The sequence below is a fragment of the Streptopelia decaocto genome, assembly GCF_964273445.1.
Source record: "Streptopelia decaocto genome assembly, chromosome: 10".
Taxonomy (NCBI): Eukaryota; Metazoa; Chordata; class Aves; order Columbiformes; family Columbidae; genus Streptopelia; species Streptopelia decaocto.
This window is the reverse complement of record NC_138665.1, coordinates 5,786,202-5,811,515: the sequence shown is the minus strand read 5'-3', so window position 1 is coordinate 5,811,515 and position 25,314 is coordinate 5,786,202. Positions and strand designations below refer to the sequence as shown.

At 38.6% G+C, this 25,314-nt stretch overlaps 1 protein-coding gene across 7 annotated transcripts in view; it reads right to left on the bottom strand.

Moving 5' to 3' along the window:
• LOC309444078 (phosphatidylinositol-binding clathrin assembly protein-like) overlaps positions 1 to 24,596 on the bottom strand; it is a 33,434-nt gene extending 8,838 nt beyond the window's left edge. For 3 of the 7 annotated variants that reach the window (XM_082061613.1, XM_082061614.1, XM_082061616.1), the window contains exons 1-15: positions 24,081 to 24,596; positions 16,197 to 16,339; positions 13,306 to 13,381; positions 12,412 to 12,514; positions 12,140 to 12,233; positions 11,926 to 12,037; positions 10,763 to 10,869; positions 10,093 to 10,134; positions 5,140 to 5,225; positions 4,317 to 4,440; positions 2,447 to 2,583; positions 2,030 to 2,133; positions 1,142 to 1,288; positions 613 to 672; positions 408 to 518 (exon numbers count right to left, since the gene is read on the bottom strand). In XM_082061613.1, coding sequence (XP_081917739.1) covers positions 408 to 518; positions 613 to 672; positions 1,142 to 1,288; positions 2,030 to 2,133; positions 2,447 to 2,583; positions 4,317 to 4,440; positions 5,140 to 5,225; positions 10,093 to 10,134; positions 10,763 to 10,869; positions 11,926 to 12,037; positions 12,140 to 12,233; positions 12,412 to 12,514; positions 13,306 to 13,381; positions 16,197 to 16,339; positions 24,081 to 24,210 — 1,576 coding nt within the window. In that variant the 5' untranslated portion in view covers positions 24,211 to 24,596. The remainder of the gene's footprint in view (positions 1 to 407; positions 519 to 612; positions 673 to 1,141; positions 1,289 to 2,029; positions 2,134 to 2,446; positions 2,584 to 4,316; positions 4,441 to 5,139; positions 5,226 to 10,092; positions 10,135 to 10,762; positions 10,870 to 11,925; positions 12,038 to 12,139; positions 12,234 to 12,411; positions 12,515 to 13,305; positions 13,382 to 16,196; positions 16,340 to 24,080) is intronic. The other 4 variants (XM_082061617.1, XM_082061619.1, XM_082061615.1 and 1 more) reach the window with 3 other exon arrangements.
• Between the last annotated feature and the right edge of the window lie 718 nt (positions 24,597 to 25,314).

Here is a 25,314-nt window from a genome sequence, read left to right as displayed (position 1 = left end):
CCCAGCTATTCTTCAAGCAACACACAAGTAGTTTTGCATTTTTGTAAGTACAACACCTCTCAATGAGGTCAGAGGGAACTCACTATCATGCATCAAGAGCCAACACTGAAGTGATAAGCACTGAAAACAGTTCAACAGAAACTTACCCATTAAGAGAGATCCAGCAGGCCACATTCAAAGTTCATTCCCCCAAAAAGAGAGGAAACCATTATTACACAGTATATGAGATTAGCCCAAGCTAATTTTAAAGTAAATAACTACAATTTAACTGATTGCTTGTCATCAGCCCTATAATCAGCTTGCAAATGTGTTAAAATTATTAAATTTTGAATTGCAATAGCAATTGTGCTAAATTGTTAAGCAACTGTTGCCTGTGGGGTGTAAATTAGTCATAAACTAGTTTTTACCCGTTGTAGTCTTGTACTCTGGTGCTGTAGATTTTCCTCCAAAAACAGCATCAAAGTCCACATTAATTGTTGAAGAGGTGGTACTTGGAGGAGCTGAATGAAGAGAAAAACCTGAAAAAAAGTTGAGAGTAATCAAAGACACAGATGGAGTAGTACTAGTCATTACAGAGAAACCAGAAAGTTAAAAAAAATAAAATCCAATTACCATCAACAGTCAGAGGATGATACACAGAAGCATACGTGGGTTTATGACCACTAAAATCATCTTTGTAAAGAGAGAGAAGAAAATAAGATCAGTTGAAAAGAGAAAAAGGAGGAGAGCACCCAAAAATTAAGTCTGCAGTTAAAAATTAAGACTTTTTAGTAATAAAAAAGGATTTTTTTATTTAACAAATTTGAAAAGCTCAAGTAACTCCTGCATTCCCCATTACAAAAGAGAAATGAGGTTGTGGTTTGAAAGAAATCAGCAAAAATTCCAGCAACATTGAAAGTCTTAGGATGTCTAGGGTGGGCAATCTGAACAAAATAATATTTCACCTGTAGCAATAAAACTTTAAAGAAACATATAATTTACTACGTCTGGAATTAATGCACTATTTCCACTTGTTAATAAAAAGGGAAGATTGGTTCAAACCACAAAAAGATTACGTGGCCCAGTTCATGAGCATTATTATCTCCACTTGCAAAGACATTACATGAGGTTGTTTTTTTGTTTGTTTGGTTTGGTTTTTTACCACTAAAGAGTTCCACCGTTTGTTTGGAGGGAAAAGCAGAATTGATGAAAGGGGTGGTAGATTTTACAGCTTCTTCAACAGGCTTCATGTCAAAGATGTCCAGATGAGGTGGAGAACCAACACAACCATTTGAGGACGAGAAAGGACCTTTCAGATACAGAAGTGAAGGAAAGAATAGAGAGTACAAATAATGGAAGAGAAAAAACAGACTGAAATGATTGAATATGAGAACCTATAAACAAAGTCAAACTGTAAATATTCCACCTAGTGATCAGCCCATTAAAGATACAAATTCTTAGCTTTAGATAAAAATCCTAACAACTCTATTTAGGGAAAATAATTCTGGTATTGTCATTGGGTGGGAGCGGGAAAATGACAGAACATTTATCAGTTAAGAAAGTTAGATATTACATTTTTGTCTTCAAGAATCTACCTTTTAAATAGCACATAAGGGTATCAGTTCCACCTATTAAAATACTTACACTCACTTAAACACTTGCAATGGTGTTAACATGGCTTTATTTTAGCACTTAAGACATTTCTTTGCCATCTACCCAGATCACTCTTTGGAGAGATGAGCGAGGGTACAGAGAACACTGTGCCCAAGAAGCTGTGAATGCTAGCTTTGTTATAAGAGCTTTGAAGTCACTAACACCTTTTAAATGAAAAGAATACATTAAATATCACTTAATGGAGGGGAAATACTTGTCCAACATCCTTTCAGTTACATCTGCTGATTTTTTATTTCCCAGCATTTTTTAACTTTCATTTTTAGTTACATTTCTTCTACCTCTCCCCTTTATTGAATAGCTCCATCATCGCATCTACTGCACATTGACACTACTGCTATGTGTTGGGAAAAATAAATAAATCATTCTATCAGCTCACCTCCCCAGGCACTGCTCGCCGATGTCGATATAGCTGGCGTACTCTGCACAGTTGGAACAAATGCAGGCTGAAGATCAAAAAGGTCACTAGAAAGGTTGGGCATGCTGAATAAGAGAGAGAAACATGAAGATATGTGATAGGCTTTGTATTCTTGCATTAGACGAACATTCATACCAACCTCACTTGCTCTTGTTCACTAGTTCAATAATAGTGGTAGAAAACAAAACTAGTAATTAAGCACGTCTTATTGATTGATATCAAAATTCCCATGAATACACCAGGAAAGCATCAGCAAGAGGTTATTCTTGAAAAGTACTTGAGAAGTAACTAGGATCAGTGCTTTGCGGCTGATTGTGGAGCTACAGGCCGATGCAGTAATCCCTGCTTGCTTCAGAAAGCAAAGGAAGTATCTCTCACCTATTTGTTGTGGGTGCTGGCACGGCAAAGAGGTCAACAGCTACAGTGGTATTCACATTTTTTCCTGATAAGGTGTTTGGGGATGCTGACGTGGGAGTGGAATTTGATACTACAGAAATCTCTCTTAATCGCTGCTCCTGAAAGATGACGTACACAGTTTGCATTTTAGTTTTATTAATTGATTAACCCTTTGGTCCAGAAGACCTTTTCCAAGAAGAAATTTTAACTATAGTCTTAATAAAGAAAACAGTTATTCTTCTGTAAAGTCCTGAAAACAGAAAGGTGATTGAAATTGGAGAGAAGAGTATTTGTTTTTAAAAAGACTTTAAAATTCAAGGTGGGAATTGAGGTTTTAAATAATTCTTTTTTTAAAACTATTTACAGCTCTCTAGAAGTCAAACACTTTTAGTCAAGCTACACATTCTAGGCTCCTTCATAGTCACTCAAACAGGTTATTGGACCTTTGCTTCAGAAAGCATTCGGAAGTCAGACTGAAGATGTGCATCCTAATAACACCCATGTGGTATTGCTCTTAAACTAGCAAAATAAACCTAAAATTAATAACAAACTAGATTTTTATATCCCATGTTACTTCTAGATACACCCTCTGCATTTATACAGCACAGGCCAAAAAACAGGCATACGTTTTATACAGCTTACATTCCAGAAATCAAACGTTGAGTGAGCTTGCAAGCTTCCCCACACCATAAATGAAATTTATATCAACTGATTGAAAAAAAACAAAAAAACCCAAGCAACAACATCACAACACTAGCCGAGATTCAAGTGAAACAGTTCAGCAGCTGGCAGCAAGGCACACTGAGACTATAGTCTAATAGCAAAAAACCTACTTCATGCTGATGTGAAAAATATGCCTTACACCAAGTCAGGAAAGTAAAGAATCTTCAACAGATCTATATAACTCCAGAGATGAAACTCAACTCTGCATTCCCATTAAAGTTTACTTTCATATTCCAAATAGTTTTAAGGCTCCCATAACGTGGCCTCCAGATGACATGAGCAGAGTTGCTTCAGTGTTCAGGTCTGTCTAGAGATGTTAAGACAACAAAAGAAAAATTCCCAACTGCCCCACTTGCATGTGCCTGGGACACTACAGAACTACAGATTTAGCTTTCAGCAAGAGAAGAATCTTGCCTTGTTCGAGATTTTACATTCTGTGTGTTCTCAGTAAATAGAGTTATAAACAGGTTAAAAGGACCTAAAGGACCAGGATTCTGGCCTTAAGAGAGGGATATTACTAGGACTACTCAACAGGTAGCTGAGTGCTTTAAGGAACCAAGTAAGACAGACACACTAACTTTCTTTCAAATGTGGTGTGATTTGAAGTCCATAAAATATACCTAAATATTTACTATTTCAAACAGTTTTTCAAACTCAGTTATAGAATTATAAATAAGAGCAGTTATAATGTGGATAGAACTGTAGTGTATATTCTCATTATGAGCAACATGACTGAAGAAACACACTAAAGCCATATTCTGTACATCATGGGGAAAAACAATTCCCTCCTACCCACTGATCAGTCTCAAAATAGCAATGCTGTATGTTCAGCTGCTGAGATGTAACCTTGAAGCATTGTATACTAATTTTGTGAATCTTTGAGATAAATAACACTCCAAGAAAGAATATAAATTATTTCTAACCGCTGTCTGCTATTCAAATCATACTCTTGGTAGAAGGGTCACCGCATATTGGCAGCCATCACACCTGCATCCTACAGACTCATGCCTTAGCCTCTCTTAAGATAAGAGATCTTCTACCATACCCTATTTTAAGCCAATCATAGTTTTCACCCGTATCTGGTTAAAAAAAAAAAATCAGAATACAAAGTTGTAAAAAAATATAGTACCTTAAGTGCCTGCAGTCTAGCTTGTTCCTCCTCCAACGCCTGCTGCTTTTCTTTCTCATCCATCCTGCTAAATGACATTCCTGTGTTGGCAAGTGTGGAAACAGCACTGGACAGGGCACTAGCTCTAAAAAGAGTAATAATTTTTAAAAAGTTTAATTAAGAAGAACAGTCGGGTATACATAATTTATAATTTAATCATCAAGTGCCCTATCTAGTTGTGCGTCACTCCCCCTCCACATCAGTCTTTTCTCCCCTTACTCTGGTACAGAAAAGCAGACACACCAATGAGGGAGGTTTGGTGAAGAAGCAGTATGAATACACAGGATTACTCCCTCAACCTTCAGTGGGCAGGAACTGGAAAGTACAAGACACACCAGTTGTCTTTTTTTCCTATGAGGTCATGCAGGCTAGACTGGAATTCTATTCCATTCAAGTGACAGAGGCACAGAAAACTTGTTTGTACATATTATACATATAACAGTAAAGAAAACATAGAAGTTATTCCCTATATAGTATACTTTTTAGTAGAATACTGTGGTAGCAAATCCTCAGACACTTGCAAAAAAAAAAAAAATATCTGAGGAGCAAGACAGCAAGTCAGGAAGGTGGCTTACATGAATACATTTATCAATATTCACCAAGTTTCTGGGGGAGGATGCCTATGCCAAGAGAGATATCTCACTCTCCAGTCAGAAGTACTGTTCATATATTTGGAAGTGAATAAAATTCAAGGAGAACACCAAGTGACTGAATCTTGAAAATTCTTAGCATGGAGATGACAAATACTAAGTATAGGCATCGTTGTAATTCATCGGGTGCTCACCTGCTGGCAGCAGAGACTTCTTTTGTTTTCTTTCCCTCCACAGAAGCCAAATGCTGCTCCAGTGCTTCGAGCAAGCTGCTGGGTGCCTAAAGGTAAAGTATTTATAAATCACTGCTTTTACACAACACATCATTGTTTAGTACGCAGATTAGTTTCCTCATCCTCTAACAACAAACAAAACCCCACACATCAATAATTGTGCCTTTGGGTTCCACTGCTATCCTGCACATCTGAATTCTATCTGCCCAGTTGTGGTTCTTATAAAAGAGTAGCACCAGAGAGATGTGAAGTAAAGATTCCCCCAGAGTAGGTCTGCTGCTGTGTGTACAAGTTGCCTTCTTGTTTTTGGCAACAGTATTTGTTACCTTAAGATTAATCCAATAATCACAGCTGATTAAGCAGTACTCCCTTAAACTCAAAGTACAAAAATGAAACCTTTGCATTTCTGATCCCCTTTCCCCCATAACAACAAAAAGCCATTCCCTTTCCATTCCAATATTTACAGTCAAAGGCTTGAATCAGAAACACTTGACTACAGCAGAATGTTAGGTTTGATACAAAAAGCACTCAAATTCAACCTTGTCCAACAATACTATTGTAGACTGAGTAGCCATTTAACACATGACTACACAATAAATGGACTCAATTACTCCAAATCCTTTGATAGCCTGAAACACTATAAACTAGCAACACCATTTCAAATAACATTGTTTTATGGTGGATTTGTCCCCCAGAAAAGCATTATCCATGAGAAGTTTTCAAACATGAAGTTGTTTGTAAAGCAATAAAGATTTGGAAAACCAGGCTTCTCGACACTTAAATCCAGCAGGAAGTCAGGCACTGGACACCTCAGCTAAGCCTTGGGAATCCTAAATGAACTGCAGGTGACCAATACTCACAAGCTTACCGAAACATTAGAGAGCACAGCCACAGCGCTTCTATTCAGTATCTGAGACAAAGATTTTAAACTGACAGGTAACAGAAAAGAGCAAGTGTAAAATACACAGACTAAGGCACACCAGAGCTGCTTTGGTTCCTACAGCAACCAATAAAAACCTGCCAGTCATAAACTGCCAGTCATAACCTGCCTTCTTTCCGCTATCCACTACAGAAAGATTTCTTCCACACCAAAGGAAACAGCTTCAAAGCTCAGAATAAATTTGAACTTATCTTGATTACACACTAGGAATTAAGACTCCTCCAAATTGCCCTATAAAAACAAACTCCATCAAACAAAATAATTAGACTGGCACTTTTGGAAGAGTTCACTGCTTTGCTATTCAAGCCACATTGGCTTTTAACGACATAGTCCATACCTCATAAAACAAATGAAATAAATCCTACTGGAGATTCAGATGAAGGGGACAGACCTCTAAAGGTTTAACCTACTTGCCAGCTCAGCTCTCCTCATCTGGCAGGGTTTCAGAGACACTAAGCCTCTTTTACCACTTCCCAACTTTCAGTAGGTCAAACATATATGATAGGCATTGCTTGGAAGAGAAACAAGCTTGCCCTTGCTAGCCCTTCTGTAGCAAAAGCTAGACCAGAGCATCTGCTGGAAAGAAGAAAATATTAATCACAAAAGGCTTTGGCAACCTCCCCTCTGAAATACTGAGCACGTTTCTAGCTTCCCACATTCAACAAAGGCCAATTCAAGATACAAGAGATGCAAAGAAAAGCAATTAGAATAATCCTATAAAACTGCTTGTCTTCAAGTTGAGGCCTGAGTTAATATTTCTTCCTATAAATAGAGTTATGTAAGCTAAGACAGTGTAGTTATCTCAACAACTGGTCACAAATAAATTCAGAATTTAAACTAGACAGCTAAACCCCAAGGGGGAACATTTTGAAATACCTTTCCAGAAAGGTATCAGGGACAAAAAAAAACCCCAACAGAACAACCAAAACACCACCATCCCCAAAAATAAACAAGTAAAAACCAAATACAAGAAAACAGCAACAACCAAAAAAACCCACACCAACAAAAAACAAAAACCAAAAAACCCCATAGCTTTACCTTGCAGGAGGAACAATAGTTTGCAAAAGGCATTGCACGGCTCAGCTAGATAATCTTAAAAGCAGGAGACTATGCCCTAATTCCATAAAGTTTTTCATAGTTTGTGGTTTAGGGTTTTTTTTTGGTGATTTTTGTTTTGTTTTGGTTTTGTTTGTTTGTAAGTTTTTGTTTGTTGTTTTGTTTTTTGTTTTTTTCCCAAGGCCACTCTAAAATGTAAAACTTACCTGCATGGAGATGTATATTCTATTCTTATTGCTTCTGAAACCCTCTAAACAAAACCCCTCAACCATAAAACCCCAAACCCAACAAGCCAGTAACTTCTCTGAACCTTTTCATTGCTGTAGGTATCCAAGAAAACAGAGATGAAATTTTGAGTGAACAGATCCTAGCAGTTTTATGTCAGAAAAGACACCCGGGCTAATACAGACATTATGAACTGAAAAAGGCTGTATTTTATGACTCAGCCTCCCTCCTCCCGCCCAAAGACATCTGACAGACCCAACGTCCATACAGACGAAAATGACCCAGTTGCATTCATGAACTACAGTAATAGCTATAAACAGAAAGTAAGCACCATCATTGTGAAACAGGGCACCTACAAAGGAAAAAGTTTGCTTTATAGGAACTGGCAAAAGTGGCAGTAGTGTGAACACTAGATTCAAGGAATAAAAATAGTTATAGACCAGCAGTAATAAAAAACCTCTATAGAGGTAAAACCATTATTGTCAGGAACAGTCTAAGGAAACTCTGAAATATGCAAATCCCAGAAAAGAATATACACTAGAAACGTAAACATAGTTTTTGGAAAAAATATAATATGGTAGACCAGAATAGAAGAAAAGGACACGATCCTGTCAGAACATAAGCACATTGAAAATTAAGTTTCTGTGAAATCCTAGTATTAAGAAACTTTATCAAATTCTTTTGAAGTGGCACTAAATTGATGTACAATTATTCCACTCATTAAATGCCATGACATTTACTATGGAAGTGGGATGCTTAACAGTGGCGCTGAATGTGCCAAAATACACAGGATGCTGCCATCTAGTACCACAGCTCAGAACTGCCTTTCATTTCTAAGTGCATTTAAACAAAATAGCTATTAGAAAAAATGTTGTGAGAACAGTAGATAAAGGGTTTTGCTCACCAAAAGTTCCAGATATAAAAAGCAGCAAAATGGAGTTAAATCCCCTATTCTCAGTAAATAGTAATTAAAAACCTGTTTTGAAGAGCCTTATAATGATCCAGTTAACTGGACAAGTGCACACAAAGCCAGTGAAGTATAACTTCAGACTTTAGTATAATTTGATTAGCATAATACAGAACAGCTGAATACTGCAGTACTAATCAAAATAGTACGACACTAAGATCAAACACCAACAGAAAACATTAAACTACTGTTTTCACTCATTATCTGTTCTTACCCTACTGGTTACAGTCCTATTTTTTTCCTACCACAAAGGCCTAGAAGTTCTTAAAGAGGTTAATATGAATTGCTAGGAGCAAGTATTAGAGATTTGTACTTTGAAACATGTATGATTTCAGATAGAAAGCAAGAAGTAATGAACAACACTGACAATGGACATTTGTGCTTTAGACTTGATTTCCATATTAAAGAGACACTGATGAAGTTTAGGCAAATTTTTACTAGTAGATATATTTATGCATGATTAACCCATGAAATTTAATTTCATGAAGGTAGCATAGGATTAGACATGACTGTTAAAAGTTTACACATTAGATTTTATCTGTTCAGATTTAACTGTCAGGAGACCTTCTCACTCTCTACAACTACCTGAAAGGAGGTTGTAGCATGGAGGGTGTTGGTCTGTTCTCCCAAGAGGAAACGGCCTCAAGTTGCACTGGGGAGGTTTGGATTGGAAATTAGGAATTATTACTTCCCAGAAAGGGTTGTCAGGCATTGCAACAGGCTGCTCAGGGAAGTGGTAGAGTCACCATCCCTGAAGGCATTTGAAAGATGTGTGGATGAGGTTCTTAAGGACATGGTTTAGTGCCAGAGTTCAGTTAGCAGTTGGACTTTACGATCTTGAGGGTCTTTTCCAACCAAAATCATTCTGATGTTAACTGTTTCACACTGACTCCACTTAAACAGCTGGAGTACTCTAGACCTCTAAGGCACTCCAGTTTATTGCCCAAGTCTCCTGACAGACTGCCATTCATTCTATCCATCAGGTTACCCTGCACTACAGAAAGAATACCAAATACCTCTGTCATGTTGGGTTGGTCCTAGGTTAGAAACACAACATCCTTATGAACTGAAGGAACTTGCAAAGAACAACTTTGTGCCCTTCTGTGGCCTATCAGTGTTTGCCATTTACCAGGTGAAAGCATCTTTCTCACTTCCTTTCTGCCCCTCAACTTATCCACACTAGAAGGTGTTCCCCTGCATTCCACCTTTTAGACTAAATGTTCCAGTGCACAACTTCTATTGCACATCTCCATCATACTACTGAGTAATATAAAAGCCAGCATTAAGTGCGGATATAGAAACATCAAATCTATTCAGACCTCACTGGAAAGAAATAAAGATTGACAGAACTAGATAACTGCAATCTTGAAGCGTGTTGGAGGACACTACGTTACAGTGAAATGGAAGGTTTGCCTCAAGGCATGGCAGGATGTTTGTGGCTCACATGCCAGTAAATCCTCTGTGATAAACAGTTGTTCTTGAAAAATATTGTTTAAAGCAACAAAACTCACAGAAAATCATAAAAAAACCCCCACAACTTAGTAAGAGCTGTAAACCACCAAGTACTGAGTACATTTTATCCATGGAAAAAGTCACCATACATATTTCCCATCTATAAGTACATAGAAGAGAACACATTCTCAAGCTGAATGATTACTATGATACACACCAACTTTTAAAATGCAAAGAATAAAATACTTGCTTTAATCAATGTATGTACACTGACCTGAGTAAGATCTGGAATGTCACCCTGATCAATTCCAACTTGCTGGGTTTACAAAAAAAAAAAAAAAAGAAAAAAAGAAAAAAAAAAAGAAAAAGAAAAAAAAAGTACATTACTACATGCAGTGGCAATGAAAATTTAAAAAAAGTGATGCCTGAATGTTACATAAAATCTAAGATCTTCAAAATGAATATTAATAACTTTCTGAACTGTTACGAGTTTTACTAGGAACACACCTTAGAAATCACAAGTGCATTGAATTGCATCTCAAAGCAAAGACAGCTTTTCATCCAGCCTTTTTCCTTCAGAAATATTTACTGAGAGCATTAGAAACACCCACATTGTTTACTGGAACTGCTTCTCCATTTTTAGCAGTTACAGTAAAGGAAAGCACTGTAAATAGACCATACCATTCCAACCATTCATTTTGGACCATTCATGAAATTTATAACAACACTTCAGAAAGTTTACTAAAGGATACCAAAGAATCTCACTTCATGTTAATGAATGTATACTATACAATTGTTAAAATATCTGATCTGTAGAGTAATTCCTTGTACAGTGAGGTTAAGCAAACATTAATCTGCTTCTGAAATTGTTTTTATTAATATAGACTACTGTACCAGTACATACAGCTAAATTATATGCTCTCCATAGGTGTAGACTTACTTACCTCTGCTACTTTGAGGAATTCTGACAATTTGGTCATTCTGGCTAGAAATTTTTTATAAATATCCAAGCCTTCTTTGCACTGGTTCTTCTTCATATCAAAATATCTTTCTGAGGATGCAAATAAAACTCTTGTAAGATAACACACTCCCCAGCAAAAAGCTGACACAGTGTTATAAAAGTTAATTTGATACAAGCTTCAGAGAACAGACAGGAGTAACTCAAAGCTATTCAGATATTAAAGTTGATCTATTACAAAAGTTGTCAGGTATTCATGTAAATAAAAAGAAAAACATTGATTTTTCTATTTCATATATTAGAGTATAACGCAAAGCTTGACTAAGCATGGATGTGAATCACTGCCGTTGTTAAATTAGGTATTATGGGTAATATTTTCAAGAAGTCATCTTTTTAGCTGGCAATGAGGCAAATTATTTTATCACTTGAAAATAGTCCTGGTATATATTTACACTTATAGACCCAGTATCAATACATTTTGATGTTCGCAAGTGGCCTCAATATCCAAAAGACATGAGAATGGCTACTGAAGTGGCATGTACACTGAGCTGACCTACTAAAAGGAGTATCAACCACATCCTTCATTTTTTCTATATACTTATAGATATTTCATCGAGTAAAACTAATGTATTAACAGAACAGACCGATCAGATGTTTTCATTCACAAATTTGCTTAAATAGTCATAAGGCTTTGCTAAGAGCTTATCACTCTTGAACAAAAAACCCTGCAGATTATCTAGTAGGCTCATGTAGGTTCAGGTACCAGGTAAAGCTGAATACTCAAGCTACAAAGTACGGGAATCCAGAAGTCTGTCACACTGTGACTACACGAAATACTCAAAATACCAGGTATCTCACTAATACTTTTACAGTCCAATTGCAAAGGCTATGCACTGCACATTTATGGCATCTCTGCTTTCACCTCACCAGTCATCCTCTCACCTCAACTTCTGTTTCAAGATGTATGCTTCTAGGTAGCAGTGTACGTTTAGCCTATGCTAGTTGCCACTGAAACCAAGACAGGTATAATTTAATAGAAATGGAGCAGAGACTATTTATTAGGAAATTGCAGTCAGATTTTGTCTATATTCTGTAGTTCTCTGAATATCTCTCACAAAAGTTCAAATGCTAAAAAAAAGTCTCACATACCTAAAAGATTAATAATCCCCTCATTGTATGCTGCAAAAAGTCTAATGGAATCTTTAAAGAGGAGCATAAATGCAGCATTTATAACACCATTTGTTAGTTCATTTGGATTTGCCTGTGTAGAAAACAATAAGAAATTAAATTAGTATTTAACAGTATAATTAAACTCTCACTTCAAAATAAGAGTGTTACCTAACACCAAGCTTAAAGTACTTACATCAAAATCAAGGAGTGCATCTAGCTGGTTCTGTATGATTGGGAGGGTTTTCAGAAGCTTTTCAGGATTCATGGTTCTCATCACTCCATCTATCCTACAGAGCAGAAGATACACGTTTACAAGTTACCTAGAGACCTCGGCATATTATGCTGTTTCAACAATACTATATTGCTTCAAAGAGCCAAAACAAATACCAACCTATGATCAGCCCAAGAACTACTGGTATCTCCCTCCCACCATGAAAGACCAAACAAAAACAGTAACAGTCTTACCCTCTTTTCATTTTGGTGAAGTCAACTGCTACAAGTCTATATGAAAGTGCTTTTTCATTCAAGTATCTGCTATATCGTCTAATGAAGGTAGACATATCATAGCCTACAAGTTAAGCATTTATAAGTTAGACATCTTGAAGTGGTACAGCGGCTTCTTCTCTTACCAGTCCCTTTTACATCAATTTGCATAAAAAGCCCTTCAAAGGCACTTTCCAGAGCATTGAGATTCACTGTTTTTCACCTTGAGATGTAACGTTACAGTTTCTTCCCAACTTGCTAAGATTAGGAAAGCATTCATTACAATTTTGAGAATATAGACATAAAAATATTAGGCAAGAACCAAGCAGCTCTTAAGTTGTTCTTGAAATCAAGACTAAAAATGTATTCCTAGTAAAATGCCCTACTTTGGTAGCTTATCTGCAATGCCTCCAAAACCACATAAAGACCCAAAAATATTTTCTACCATCAGCAAGCAATTGGAAGACTTCTCGGAGATTTGGAGGAGTTCTGACTATTTATATAGAACATCCTAGTTACCATTCCATGCACCTTAACAGTAAACATTTACTCCTGAGGCACTAAAATGCAATGACAAAAATAGATCATTGTGCTAACAAACATCAGGTTTATTCTAGTCAGCGTTGAGTTCTCTTCTTAAAATTTACAGCTGCGTATGCACATGGCACATACACTACAGACAAATTCCTAGCACTCATCTAGGTAACCCAGAATCTCACTTTCCTTGTGCCTACATTCTTGGTTGTTAGGTACCTCATTCAATATAAATCATAATATCATTTCATTTAAATGTCATTTATCTCCTATAACATACCAACACAGGCACTATCAGAGCAAAAAAAGCAGTAGTTAATGCCTTCAGTGAAAGATCCTTACCCTGCATGGCACTTTTGTCCAGGTAGTTATTTAAATTGAACAAAGTGTTTCGGGATGCAAGATACTGGATAAAGCGCTGTTGGTGAAGAAAAAGTTGAGAATATTTTTGTGAGAGTCATAACATTTCAGCATGTTACAAGAAAACTACACTTACCTTGTAACTGTTTCTGGTAACCTTTATCAACAACAGAAATCAGTTAAAAGGGAAAAATGTAATGGAAAACTTGAAACTACTGATTAGCAAACCCTCTGAAATGCAAAATTCTTTTTGGCAAAAATATAAATTTAAACTGAATAAAAAGACATCCCTGCCTGTCAATAAAAGACTAATAATCCTAGAGGAAGCTGCTTAGGTTAACTCTGTAGTTTAGAACAAACAAGCTGGAAAACACTAAACAGAAAAACCACTTGCATTATCCAAGCTCTCAAGGTTTGCACCGCTTTACTGCTGCTGTAGAAGTGGGAGACAGGCTTAGTTAAAAAGTTTTAAAGTAGTAAGCAACAATAATGCTTCTAGAACTGTGGTGAGCAGTTATAAGTTTGGTTATAATTACATATAAATATATTTTTAAAATATAGATATATATATATATCTTACAATGCAGTGATCTGACTAAGCAACATTTAAGTTTACACAAATAATAGCTGGCTCCATAAATAAACAAGAGTAAGAGACACACATCAAGACAGTAAAGTAGTTTTAAAAAAAGTTTCTCTGCCACTGTTCCTCACAGATCTCCTACGATTGTCATTTATTGACTTCCTTGCTTCTTTGTATGTGTTTTAGTCCGTAAAAAAAGATTATGACCAGTATGGCTTAAGGGACTTATTACATTTTTGATCTGAATCCCGCTGCTGCCATGGCACACAGGGCCTGTTCTTTCACCCTTCAAGGTAGAAATCCACCTGCCTGCCAGGTTTGGACCACTGCGCTCTGCAGAACCAGCATTTTTTTCAGTTAGGCTCAGTATAGCACCTGCTCATTAGGAATTGTAAGGAGAGCTTAGAACAGCAACAAGAAGATTATTCTCAGAAGTACTATTTAAACTGAAATCAGTACTTTCACCTTCCAAGGGGCCCAAGTAATTTCCCAAATTGTCACGTATCACCTCATCAGTACTCCATGAGTTTTCAGCCTATAGCTAGAGAGTTCACACAAGTCTACAAATGCAGCTTGCCTACCAACAGTTCTGGCACTGTTTTAACTTCTTATTCTGTTTTCCACCTGGTTTATATGGTCTTTGTACATCTTAGTACTGCATTTAAAAAGATACAGGAGAAAAACAGTTGGAAAATTATCAGGAAAAAGAACAGTGATATTCAAAACATGCCCATACACATTTCAAAATTAGCTACTGTTCTGAACCCCATTTCTAAAGGGCCATGGCTCTCACCCTCCAGAGGTCAGGGCTCTTGCATCACACAACACAATGGTGGGAGGAGTTTTAACTTGTTTCACCCAAAACTTCATCACAAGAAATAGGTAGTCATGTTGAACAAGAAACTGCAAGATAGTGACTGCTCACACATTTTGACCTTGTGCTATATTTGCTTGTACTTAAAATAAAAATTATCAGATGGTGGATTTCTATGTTTAAGAAATAGGCCTCTCTTAGTGTATTAGAAAAGTGAGGAGTACACTCATGTTTCACCTGACATTACAGAACTAGTGTTTCAGCCACTTTATCTCAGCAGGTATATAGGAAACTTTTTCAAGTTTCAAACACACCCATTCAGATGTGAGGAGCAGTTCCAGTACAGATATAAAAGATCAACACTTCTGCCACTACAAAACACTGCATGGGCAAACAGATACTGACTCGTAGCCCACAACCCTAATTTCTTTTTTTTTTTTTTTTTTTTCCCTGTGTTTCAGTTGTCTGCCTTTTTTTCTTTCAAGTTTCAGTGTGTAGATATAAACTGTATTGGAAGAAGAGAGAGTAAAATATAAAAACTGATTTACAGCATTCAGTTTAGCTTTATACTTGGAATAAGTAGTGAATTCCAAGCAGTGAATTTTACTTTATATTATCCTCTAACTTCAGCCTCTTGTTTGTTGACAATACAATTTAAGCACATAAATAACTTGGGGAAGTGTGTTAAGAAAGAGCACATTATGTTTTAAAGATCATTGCAATTAAGTACACAGAGCTTTGGAGAGAGGAGGCATCACTAAGTTTTCAGAGCATTTTTAGGGCTGGAAGCAGTACATTTAAAAATCATCATTTCACTATTGCCAGTAGCCAACAGTCATTTATTAGGAGAATGACTACACACAAGTTCAGGACTAAATTGTCACCTGACCAAGACACAGTTTAGGTTTAAAGGAAGGACTAAATTTCTAACACCATGTTATTGTCTGAGAAGCTTTTCATAAATAGTGATGATATAATTTAAGTGAACTAAATGCAATTCAAACCTGTTTCAGAGGAATGTTAATGACAACAACATAAGGAGATTTCGCCCGTAAGATGATGATTTGCAAGATCAAATATTCTAGTCACCATATTCCTCCCCCACTTTAATAGGCATTCTTATCTGCTAATGGGTTGGCTGCACATTTATGGGGTGCCGACAACTCTTTTGCTGTGCTCTTACTGATAAGCACTAGCCTAATGAAGTAATGCTCATCAGAAGTTTTTAAGCCTTTATTCTCAAAAGGTCACTCATTATTCCTTCACAGCCCAACCCAGATACCTGCAGTTAAATAGCAAACACATTATTTCAGTATTATGAAATAACGAGGCAACATTTTATTTTTTCAAGAAGCACTTCACAGCCATCAGAAAGGAAAAGACCTTTGAAAAACTGAAGTACATATCTACCTTCACAGATTGTGACAATTTTTTTAAAACACAGTCAAAGAGGCTTTAACAGAACTAATGTCTTACCTCATTTCCATACATCATGAGGTGGTGTGTTGTAATTAGAGCTTTGAACACTACAACCCAGCTACTGTTCGCAGTTCTCTCAAAAAGTGTGTCTGCCAACTGTGGAATATTCACATTCATTTCATTTGTGCACTGTATTAGATCTAAATTAAATGGAAAAAAAAAAAACACAACAAAGCATTACAATGAGTTATATGCTCGAAGATGATCATCATGTTATTTTGTATTTTTACATTGAGAATTGATTGATACTGGAAACATCAACTTCAGTTCTTTCTTTAAGAAATAATTGAGCTATTTTACATTCCTTGCTCAAATTCACAGCATTTTACTGAAAGACTCCACATATGAACTTCAAAAGCATTTTAATAATTTTATGGAGTCCCAATACCTCGGCAATCAATAACCTGCTCCAGTAGAAACTCTATGCCCAAATTATTGCCCAAAAGCCAGTGCAGACCCTCTGGATGCCCAATGCCTGAAGCCACTCAATCTAACAAAAGAAAAAAAAAGGACCAAAAAAAGGGACCAAAAAAAGAAAAAAATACAAAGACAATCAGTGAAGCAAGGAAAGGCTGAAACATCCATACCTCCGACCTAAGCCTGAATACTGACACATGTGACAACAAATGAGATCCTACAAACCTATAATAAGGCTTTTTCTTATTTATAAGAATTAAGAGCAAGAATTTGCATCTACACATCTTTTCACTCAGTTAACCGAATCACCAACCTACTGCATGTTTTGTGGTGGATCTTGGCAGGTCTCAGGCTTTTATATAAAAAAAGCTCTTTGTGTCCAAGACTGATTGTAAACTCAAGAGTAGAACTCAGGAGGTCAGAGACAGAGCACTTCGAGTCTCCTGCCTGAGCACTGGTACAAAACCAGAACAGGCTCCAGTGGCTATATGGGGAAAAAAGTCTGAGAAAGACAGGGAAGGCACTTGCTGAGAAGAAAGCAAAGAACTGAATCCATGACTATTCTCACCTCAAGGCATACACATTAGACATTTATTCTCTCTCTGAGCTAAATTTGGCTCAGGTGTGATCAAAGTACACCTTGAGGACTGGGCAAGGCCAGCAAAGCAAACATGGAGTTTGAAAAGCTTCCTTTGTGGCCTCTTATTGAAGGCAAGCCTGCAACTAGCCTGTTGGCTGCAGAGCAGCATTGCTATTGCTGTGGTTTGTGCAACAACTCCCAGGGCAGCGCTTGGGAAGCTGGGCAACAACTGAATCCTGAGCTGTCCACACCACTGAAATGGCCAACTTACTTGCCTTGTTAGCAGTGTGTAGAGGACAGGCTACATTATTATAAGCAATTTAAACACTAACTTAGAGATCACATGTTGATAGTTTAGGGCAAAATACTTGCTAGAAATACTGCTCTTAGAATTTATATCTGTTCTAATGCACTGAATATATTAGCCACACATCTTAATTAAAGATCTGTTTATTAAGAACATAAAGTCTTTTGATTAAGGATCGCTGTTTAGAATAATTTACTTTTAACAGAGTAAAGAGTTTTAGATATTATCTTGTTGAGGTAGAAAGCTATAAAATGCAAATTTTAACAAGTGACTAATTTCATTCTGATGTCAAAAGTTTCCAAATATGTAGAAAACATGCAAGCTGGGATGAAAACTTTCATCCTTATTAGTAGCACACAAAACCACAGAAATAACTGCACAAAAAGAGCTCTGAGAAGAAGTTTTAAGCAAGCTATGCATCAAAATCCTGTTGTTGAGTAGTATTAAAATATTTCAATATTTACAAATGCGAAGATGCTCAAAAAGCAAGTGATTTGAAAGACGCGGCTCACCGCTCACAGCTGTGTCACATTAAGGAGTACTTTAAAATTTCTTGAAGTTCAAACAGTCCATAGACAATTACTGCCACACAAATTGAATCTCAATTCCAGAATTTATACAGAGAGAAAATGTGAATTTTAATTCAACGGCCTCATCTACTCAAAACATATTAAGGAAAATAAGTCTTCCTAAATCAAATCAGTTTATAAGTAAGCATCATAAAGACACTGATGTTAGATCTTGTTCAGTATTTTTCAGGTAACTAATGTGTCTGTAAGCAGCACAGAAATGTTACAGAACTGTTACAAGTCCTACTCCCAGTTTATAAAACCAAATAAACAGAAACCAACCAACAAACCCCCCACAAACTCAATACACAGCAATACCTATAACATTAACTAGGTAATAGTTAAAGAAATTCCACTGATCTGCTGAGGTCAAAGACCACACAGACAGCCTATTGAAAATATTTCTGCACGGAGTCCTTTTCCTTCACATGACCACTAAGCAAGTCTAATTTTTCACTGAAGATTTTCAATTTGAAGAGCGATTATGAAATAGCAGATGAAAGCGGGAGGGAAAATCCGGGTTAAAACAAACAAACTTTCTGTTCTCAAGCCAAATTCCCAAGCTAATTTCATTCATATTTTGCCACACTCTCCAGAGATATTTCAATCTTGTCACCTTCCCTCAAGCTAAGGTCTACCAGCAGATGTTCCAGTAGACCCTAAGATGATGCTGAACACCTGGGAGATGCCTTGCATATACTTATGTCTAAGACTGATATAAATTGTGTCCTTACAGTGCTGCTCAGGCATAACGTAACAGAAATCCTACTGTTAGCAACCATACTAAATGCTGTAACTGATCACCCGTCCCTTTAAGCCCCACATCTATTAAAAAAAATCTTTGCCTTATCATGCCATCATTAATTAAGGTTTATTACTGAAAAAAGCCATCCAGATATCTACCTTCAGAAGGGAGCAACCGCCTTCTGCTTTGGTACACAAGACTAAAACAAGTCTTCTATCAAGTAAAAGAGTGGAGTTGATAGACCTCCAGTGCATTTGAGAAGTTCAGGTTATTGCTTTGTTCCACAAATGTGGTTCCATGTGATTGAAAAGTGTGGTTCCAATAATTCTGTAAAAGTGCTAGTAAGGTTTTCCAGTGTGTGCTACTTGCTTCTACAAGATGACGTGAGCCTGACCATTTTAAAACAGCAACTCAAAGGAAATATTTCACATAAGTAGGGCTACTCAGAGCCTAATTCAAGCTGTGCTTGAGGTTAGAGGAGCTGAGTGAGCTGCAAGTCCCAAGCACATTAGACACATGCTGAAGACAATTTTTATTCAGGGCACTTAGCACAATTGCGGTCTTTAGTTTCAGAATCTCCTTGAATGCACTAACACATAAGCCACAGTTGACAATATCAAAGAACACATGCCTAAGCAAATGAAATATCTTTAAATTACTAAGCTAAGAATGAACAATGGGAAAAAAAATCTCAGTGCATTTTATAGGCCAAAACTGGACTTTCCTCAGATTGTATCACAAAAATGCAAGTTTAAAAATATTCTTTAATAAACCTACTCAGGGCAACTTTTAAAATTATTATTTTACAACTAGTAATAATAAAGTTAGCATCACATTTGAATTCTAGCAATTGAGATACATAACCAAAAAAGCAAGTGTCATTTCTGTAATATGATTCTTCTAAGTCTGCAGTAATAGTATCTATGTAGAAACAACGGTATAGATCTGTTAGAGCTGGCAGCAAAAGAAGAAAAGGCCATTGGCACCATACATCTGGAAGCACAGAGGAACACATGCACCTGAGAGACTGACAGCTGGGCAACTGCAATACAGATGTTGGCAACAAAAACTGGAATGAAATGTGTAGGGCAAGTGATGCTCATTTTCTTATCTCACTACTTATATAAACACTTTACAACTCAAAGCATTTTGCCAATTACCCAGAGGAATCACTTCAACTGCAAGTGAAAATGTGGTACTATTTCTAGAATGGAATTTAGAAAGATGTTAACATCACATAGGGAAAAGAAAAAAAAAAAAAAAAAAAAGAAAAAAATCAAACTGCTTTAAACCAGAAGAGTACCGTAAGGGTTTTCAAGCAGCCTGGAAGAGCTGTGGAAATCTTACTGCCTGGAGGAGCACTGAGTATTTATCTTCCACAGCTCATCTGAAACATTGGCACATCATCTGTGAAACCCTACAGCTCTCTGGAGAACAGCATGTATAAATCCAGATATTAAAAAATATATGTATAGAAATATATATTTATATATCACTTTTTTGGTAAATTCTCAGCCAGGTACTGACAAAAACTGACAGTTTTCAACTTTCAAGTAACAAGAAAGTAACTATTTTCTTGATTCAGGAATCTCTCTCTCTCAGGAGAACTGTAAATACTTAAGAGATGACCATAATGGTTTAATACTCCCATATTTTTTCCATTTTGTCATGGGACTGAAAATGCTCTAAAAGAAATACAAGAATTAAGACCACTTTCCTTAACCCTAGCAGTCTTGAAAAATGTAAATTTGTTTGTTTGTTTGTTTTTGGAAGTTGCACTGTAGTTTACAAACACATACAACAGAAGAGCCACTTCAGCAAACTTTCTCAGTATAGCATAAGAAATCCAACAATTCTTGCTGGAAGACTTAATTAAAAGATAACACCTGATTGATACAAATATTTTTATGCCCGTGTGCTCTTCTAGTGCAGATTTGATACCAGTCTTTAAGTTTCATTTGTATAATAGCTAAATCTGAATGTAGAGATCAGAAGCAATTCAGCTATTCTGTCCCCACTAAACAGGGATACATAATGATGGCCCATAAGGTTTTCTAAAAAACTTTAAGCAATTTCTAAACAAAAACAACAGCTATAGATTACAAAAAACATTAACTTTTATTTTTGTTCAAGTCAAATTTCCTCAGTTCCTATATTGAAAAGCTTCACAGATTACTATAGAGCTTCAAATTAAAGACAGACACCTTACTGCCTGTGGAAGAGTTCAAGAGTGTTTGTTCCTACTGAATCACAACTTACATATCTCTGCAAGAACCGCACTGCATCAGCATTCACCCAGCAGTCATGAGCTATAGCTCCTAAAAGAGCAGACAGACACAAAACCAACCCAAAACTGTGACAGTCATTAGGTGACATTATTGGAAAAAATTTGTGATGACTTGGTGGAGACCTGAACTTCCTCCTAAAGCAAAAGGATTAGGAGCCTAATTCTGCTACATAATACAATTTTACAGTGCCTGAATTATCACTTGTTATAAGAGTCCCAAAGCTTGTATAGGAATTTTAAGTTTTGATGAGTATTATTAACTGCTCTCCCCTCCCCTGTATTTAAGTGAGCTGTACACAAGTTAAAACAAGAGTTGCTTTTTTCCTTTATTACCATATTCATTTAAAAGTCTAAGATGCAATTAATTTAAGGGTTTGCATTTTTCTAAATTTTGATTTACACACAAGTATACTCTACCAGTTACCTACTTGGCTGCAGCTTTAATGTATTTATTTTTTATTATGGCTTTTCAATGGTTAACGAAGAGGAGATATGTCACCAAAAGCATAATGCAGCCCCACTCTACTACAACCCAAACTCAGGAGGCTGAGGGGAAGTGACAGAACCCACACTGGAGAAGAAGAGACAAGATTTTGAGGTGCTCCACTAAGAGAAAAGATCAGCCTCCGTATAACATTTTATGTTAACCAAAAATATTTAAAAAATACTACAGAAATAGATCTGCTGACTTATCTAGATGACACCGTGACCTACTTTAAAAGGAAAAAAATACCGAAGCATTCCCATTGACATTGCTTAAGGGTTTCTTTGTGCGCATGTGTGTTTTATTTTTTGCTCTTCAAGAAAAAAATATGAGTATACTACTCAGCAGTTAGCAGCCAGACAAAACCCAAGACTTAAATATTAGTTCACACACTGCATGTGTAACGTCTTCCCATAAATATCCATGTTGTAATATCACATTTTTTTTGCCGAGGAAACTTGGCAATAAGAGGATTTAAGAATTATTCTGAACAGAGTGCACAAACTGATACTCCTCCACAATCGCTGATGCAACTACAGTAACTCTCAAAAACACGTTCTTGGTGAAGCTTTTTCTTGAGTAGCAATTACAAGTAATACCAGATGGTGTAGCATTTTTAATGACACACACATGTAGCGACCAAGGTACAACTAGCAGTGTTGCATTAAATCCAAGCAATGTTTTCCTTCATAATTTACTTAAATCGCAAAGTACTTGCACTGTATCTTTGAAAATACCTTCTGTGATTTTTACAGAGATTACAGTACTTAAACTAGTATCTTACCTCCTTGCATTTAATACAAAAGTTTCATGTGCAAGTGAAAAAATAAGAAGTGTCATGCAAAGCCTTGCATTTAAAAAGCAGCACCTGGGTACACTCCTTGAAGACTGAAGAATATTCATGGAGATTCTTTTAACCCCTTACAGACATATTGTAGTATATTTCATATTTCATACCTTTTTCTCCCCGACCCCACCAAAGCATTCATCTATTTCAGATACCAAGTCAGAACAACAAGCTTTTTGTTTGTCTTAGACCAAAGTCTGAGAAAGTGAATTACGCCCAAACACAGAACTCACCTGGCACTGAAGGGGACCTTCAGGAGACTGACAGCTCTAAACAGGTTTGCATCAAAAGATATTAAAAGGAATTTGAAAGTCAAAAAGGCAATCTCAGTTTATGCCATTCTCAAGAGTTTTACTAGGTTTCCGTTTTCTTATTTTGTGAGGGTAGCTTACAGTAGATGACAGTATTTTAAGGATATTTTCAAACAATAAATCTTTTAAGCTTCAGAAGCTTTCAAATTATTGAGCAAACTGTCACCACTTTCTGGTTTCCTGTTATGTTGCCACTTCTGTAGTCAAGGGTTTCCTCATTAAGTTGTTCTGCCACAGGCAGAACACAAGACAAGATACAACGAAGGTAACTTTAAAATATCTTCTAAAAAAAAAAGAAATTGTCAGTTACCCAGTTTTAAAGCTTTTAATTTCAACACAGTAGCTGGATTCCACTCATTCAGCTCTATAACAAATGAGATTTATACCTGGTTGATAACTATTTGACCCACATCGAAAGCTCTCACACAAGAAGTCTGTGTGTACATAGAAGTACCATAGTGGGTCAGCCAAACCATCCTCAAACAATTTAGCCGAGTACGCTTCCAAAAGCCTCAACAGCAGACTCCCCTTAGCACCACCAACTTGAACGAGTCCTGCAAAACTACCAGCCTGCTCCCTCGACTTTGAAGAAGCCAGCTTAGAGCTTCACGTCTTCTTTCCTCTCCCCAATGGAAACACACACTTCTCACAGGGGTATACTGCGCAATTACAAGGTTTGGAGCACCCAGTGCACTTTTAAGCAGTGAAACAGTAACTTCAATTGCTATCCTGTTACTAAAACCTGATGCAAAGCGAGACCACTGATACTTTTGTAGCTAACAAGGGTAGCTTTCTGCATCTTTGGATATACAGAAAAGAGTTTTAATATACTTAGTTTAAAAAATATCAGCGGCAACATACTCTCATTCTGGAAAGATGTACCGGTGCACCTTCTCCCTTCACCTCGCTTCAAGTCTTTTTACCCATTTCCACGAGCTGTGAGGCAGAAAGCCATGATATTTCGGGAAATGGTAGAATATATAAACGGCTGCATTCCACCAGAGATGCACAGAAGGACGGAAAAAGCGCTTAAAAATCTAGCTTGTGGCTCACAACAGCAAAACCACACGGCTGACCCCACCTTGTCGCCAGGTTCCGGATTAACAAGCGCTGCAGTACGCGGAGCACGTAAGCTAAGAAGAGTTCACCAGGCTGGGATATTTGTGTTTCGGGGTGTTACAAACCTCGGTCCCTCCACGCGTGAACCAAGTTTTGAAGAGCAGACTACCCGGGGTCACCCAGCCCTCCAGACACCTACGGCCCCTCCGGACACCCCGCAGCCGCGAGCGGCCCCAGGTCCCCCGGCCCCCCCGGCCCCGCGAGGTCCCACTCACAGTCCAGGTGCTTCTTCTTGGGGCCCATCACCTCGTGGGTGGTGGCCTTGCAGACGGCTTTGGCCACGGCCGAGCCGGTCACGCTGTGCTGCGCCGCCGTGATGCGGTCGGTGATCGACTGCCCCGACATCCTCGGCGCGGACCCGCGGAGGGCGGACAGGCCGGCTCAGCGGCTCCCCGGCGGCCGGGGAGGGAGGGCAGCCTCCCCGGGGGAAGGGCGCCGGCGGCCCCTCCGATGCGGCGAGGCCGACCGGGGAGTCCTCGCCGGGCTCCGCCTTCACCAGCTCCTCTCGACCGCCGCCGTGGCGACGGAGGCTCTTCCCGCAGCCCTGTGCGGCGGCGACCCCTGGGCTCCCGGCCCCGCCGGCTGGGCTGGGCGCGCCCGGCCCCGCTCGGCTCCGCTGTGCGCGCTGCGCCCCGGCTTTCCCTTTCACATTTACGCTCACAGACAAAATGGCGGCGGCCGCGGCGGCGGCGTCAGGTGACCGCGCGCCCGCCCCGCGCGCCCGCCCCGCTCCGGCGGCTCGCGCGGCACCGGGCGGCGCGCGAGCGCGCGCTGTCGCCGAGCGGGAGGACACGCGCGGCGCGTGGCGGGAAAACCGCGCTCGGGGCGGCCGCGTGCCCCGCGTGCCCCCTCCGTCACGGGAGGAGTCAGTGACGCGGCGTGACGTCACGTCAGGGAGCACCCGCTCCCCCCCCGCGCCGAGCGTCAGGTGTCACCGCGGGGACAGCACGGCCGGGAGTGCGGGGCGGCTCCGCCACCGGCCCCTCTGCATTTGCGCATTTAAAATAAAACCGCAAAGCTGCCGGTCGCGGTGGCGTCTCCCGCGGTCCCGCCCGAGGAGCGGCGCGGCCGCGCGCTGCCGGGCTGGAAACGATCCCGCGCGACCTGCTGCCAGTGTTTGACGGGACGAGTTTTTCCGTGGAGCCTTGTGCGGCGACGTGGGTCCCTGCGGGACCTCACCGCATCGCCGCGTGCTGCAGGGAAACTCCCTCTCATACAGGTTGGGGAGGAAGAATAAAAGCTCAGAAAACTTTTCTCTTGCAGACTTTATTTGCAGAAGCAACATCTGTATAAAGAAAGATTCTGACCTCCCTTGCTGAGCCTATTGCGTGTTCTGGTTACGAACCCAAACCCTTGGGCTGTGCCCGGGTCCGGGCGGTGTGATTGCTCCGTGGGGCTGCTGAAGAGCTTCATGAGAAGGTGCTCTGGGGGGGAACAGGTTTCATTGCG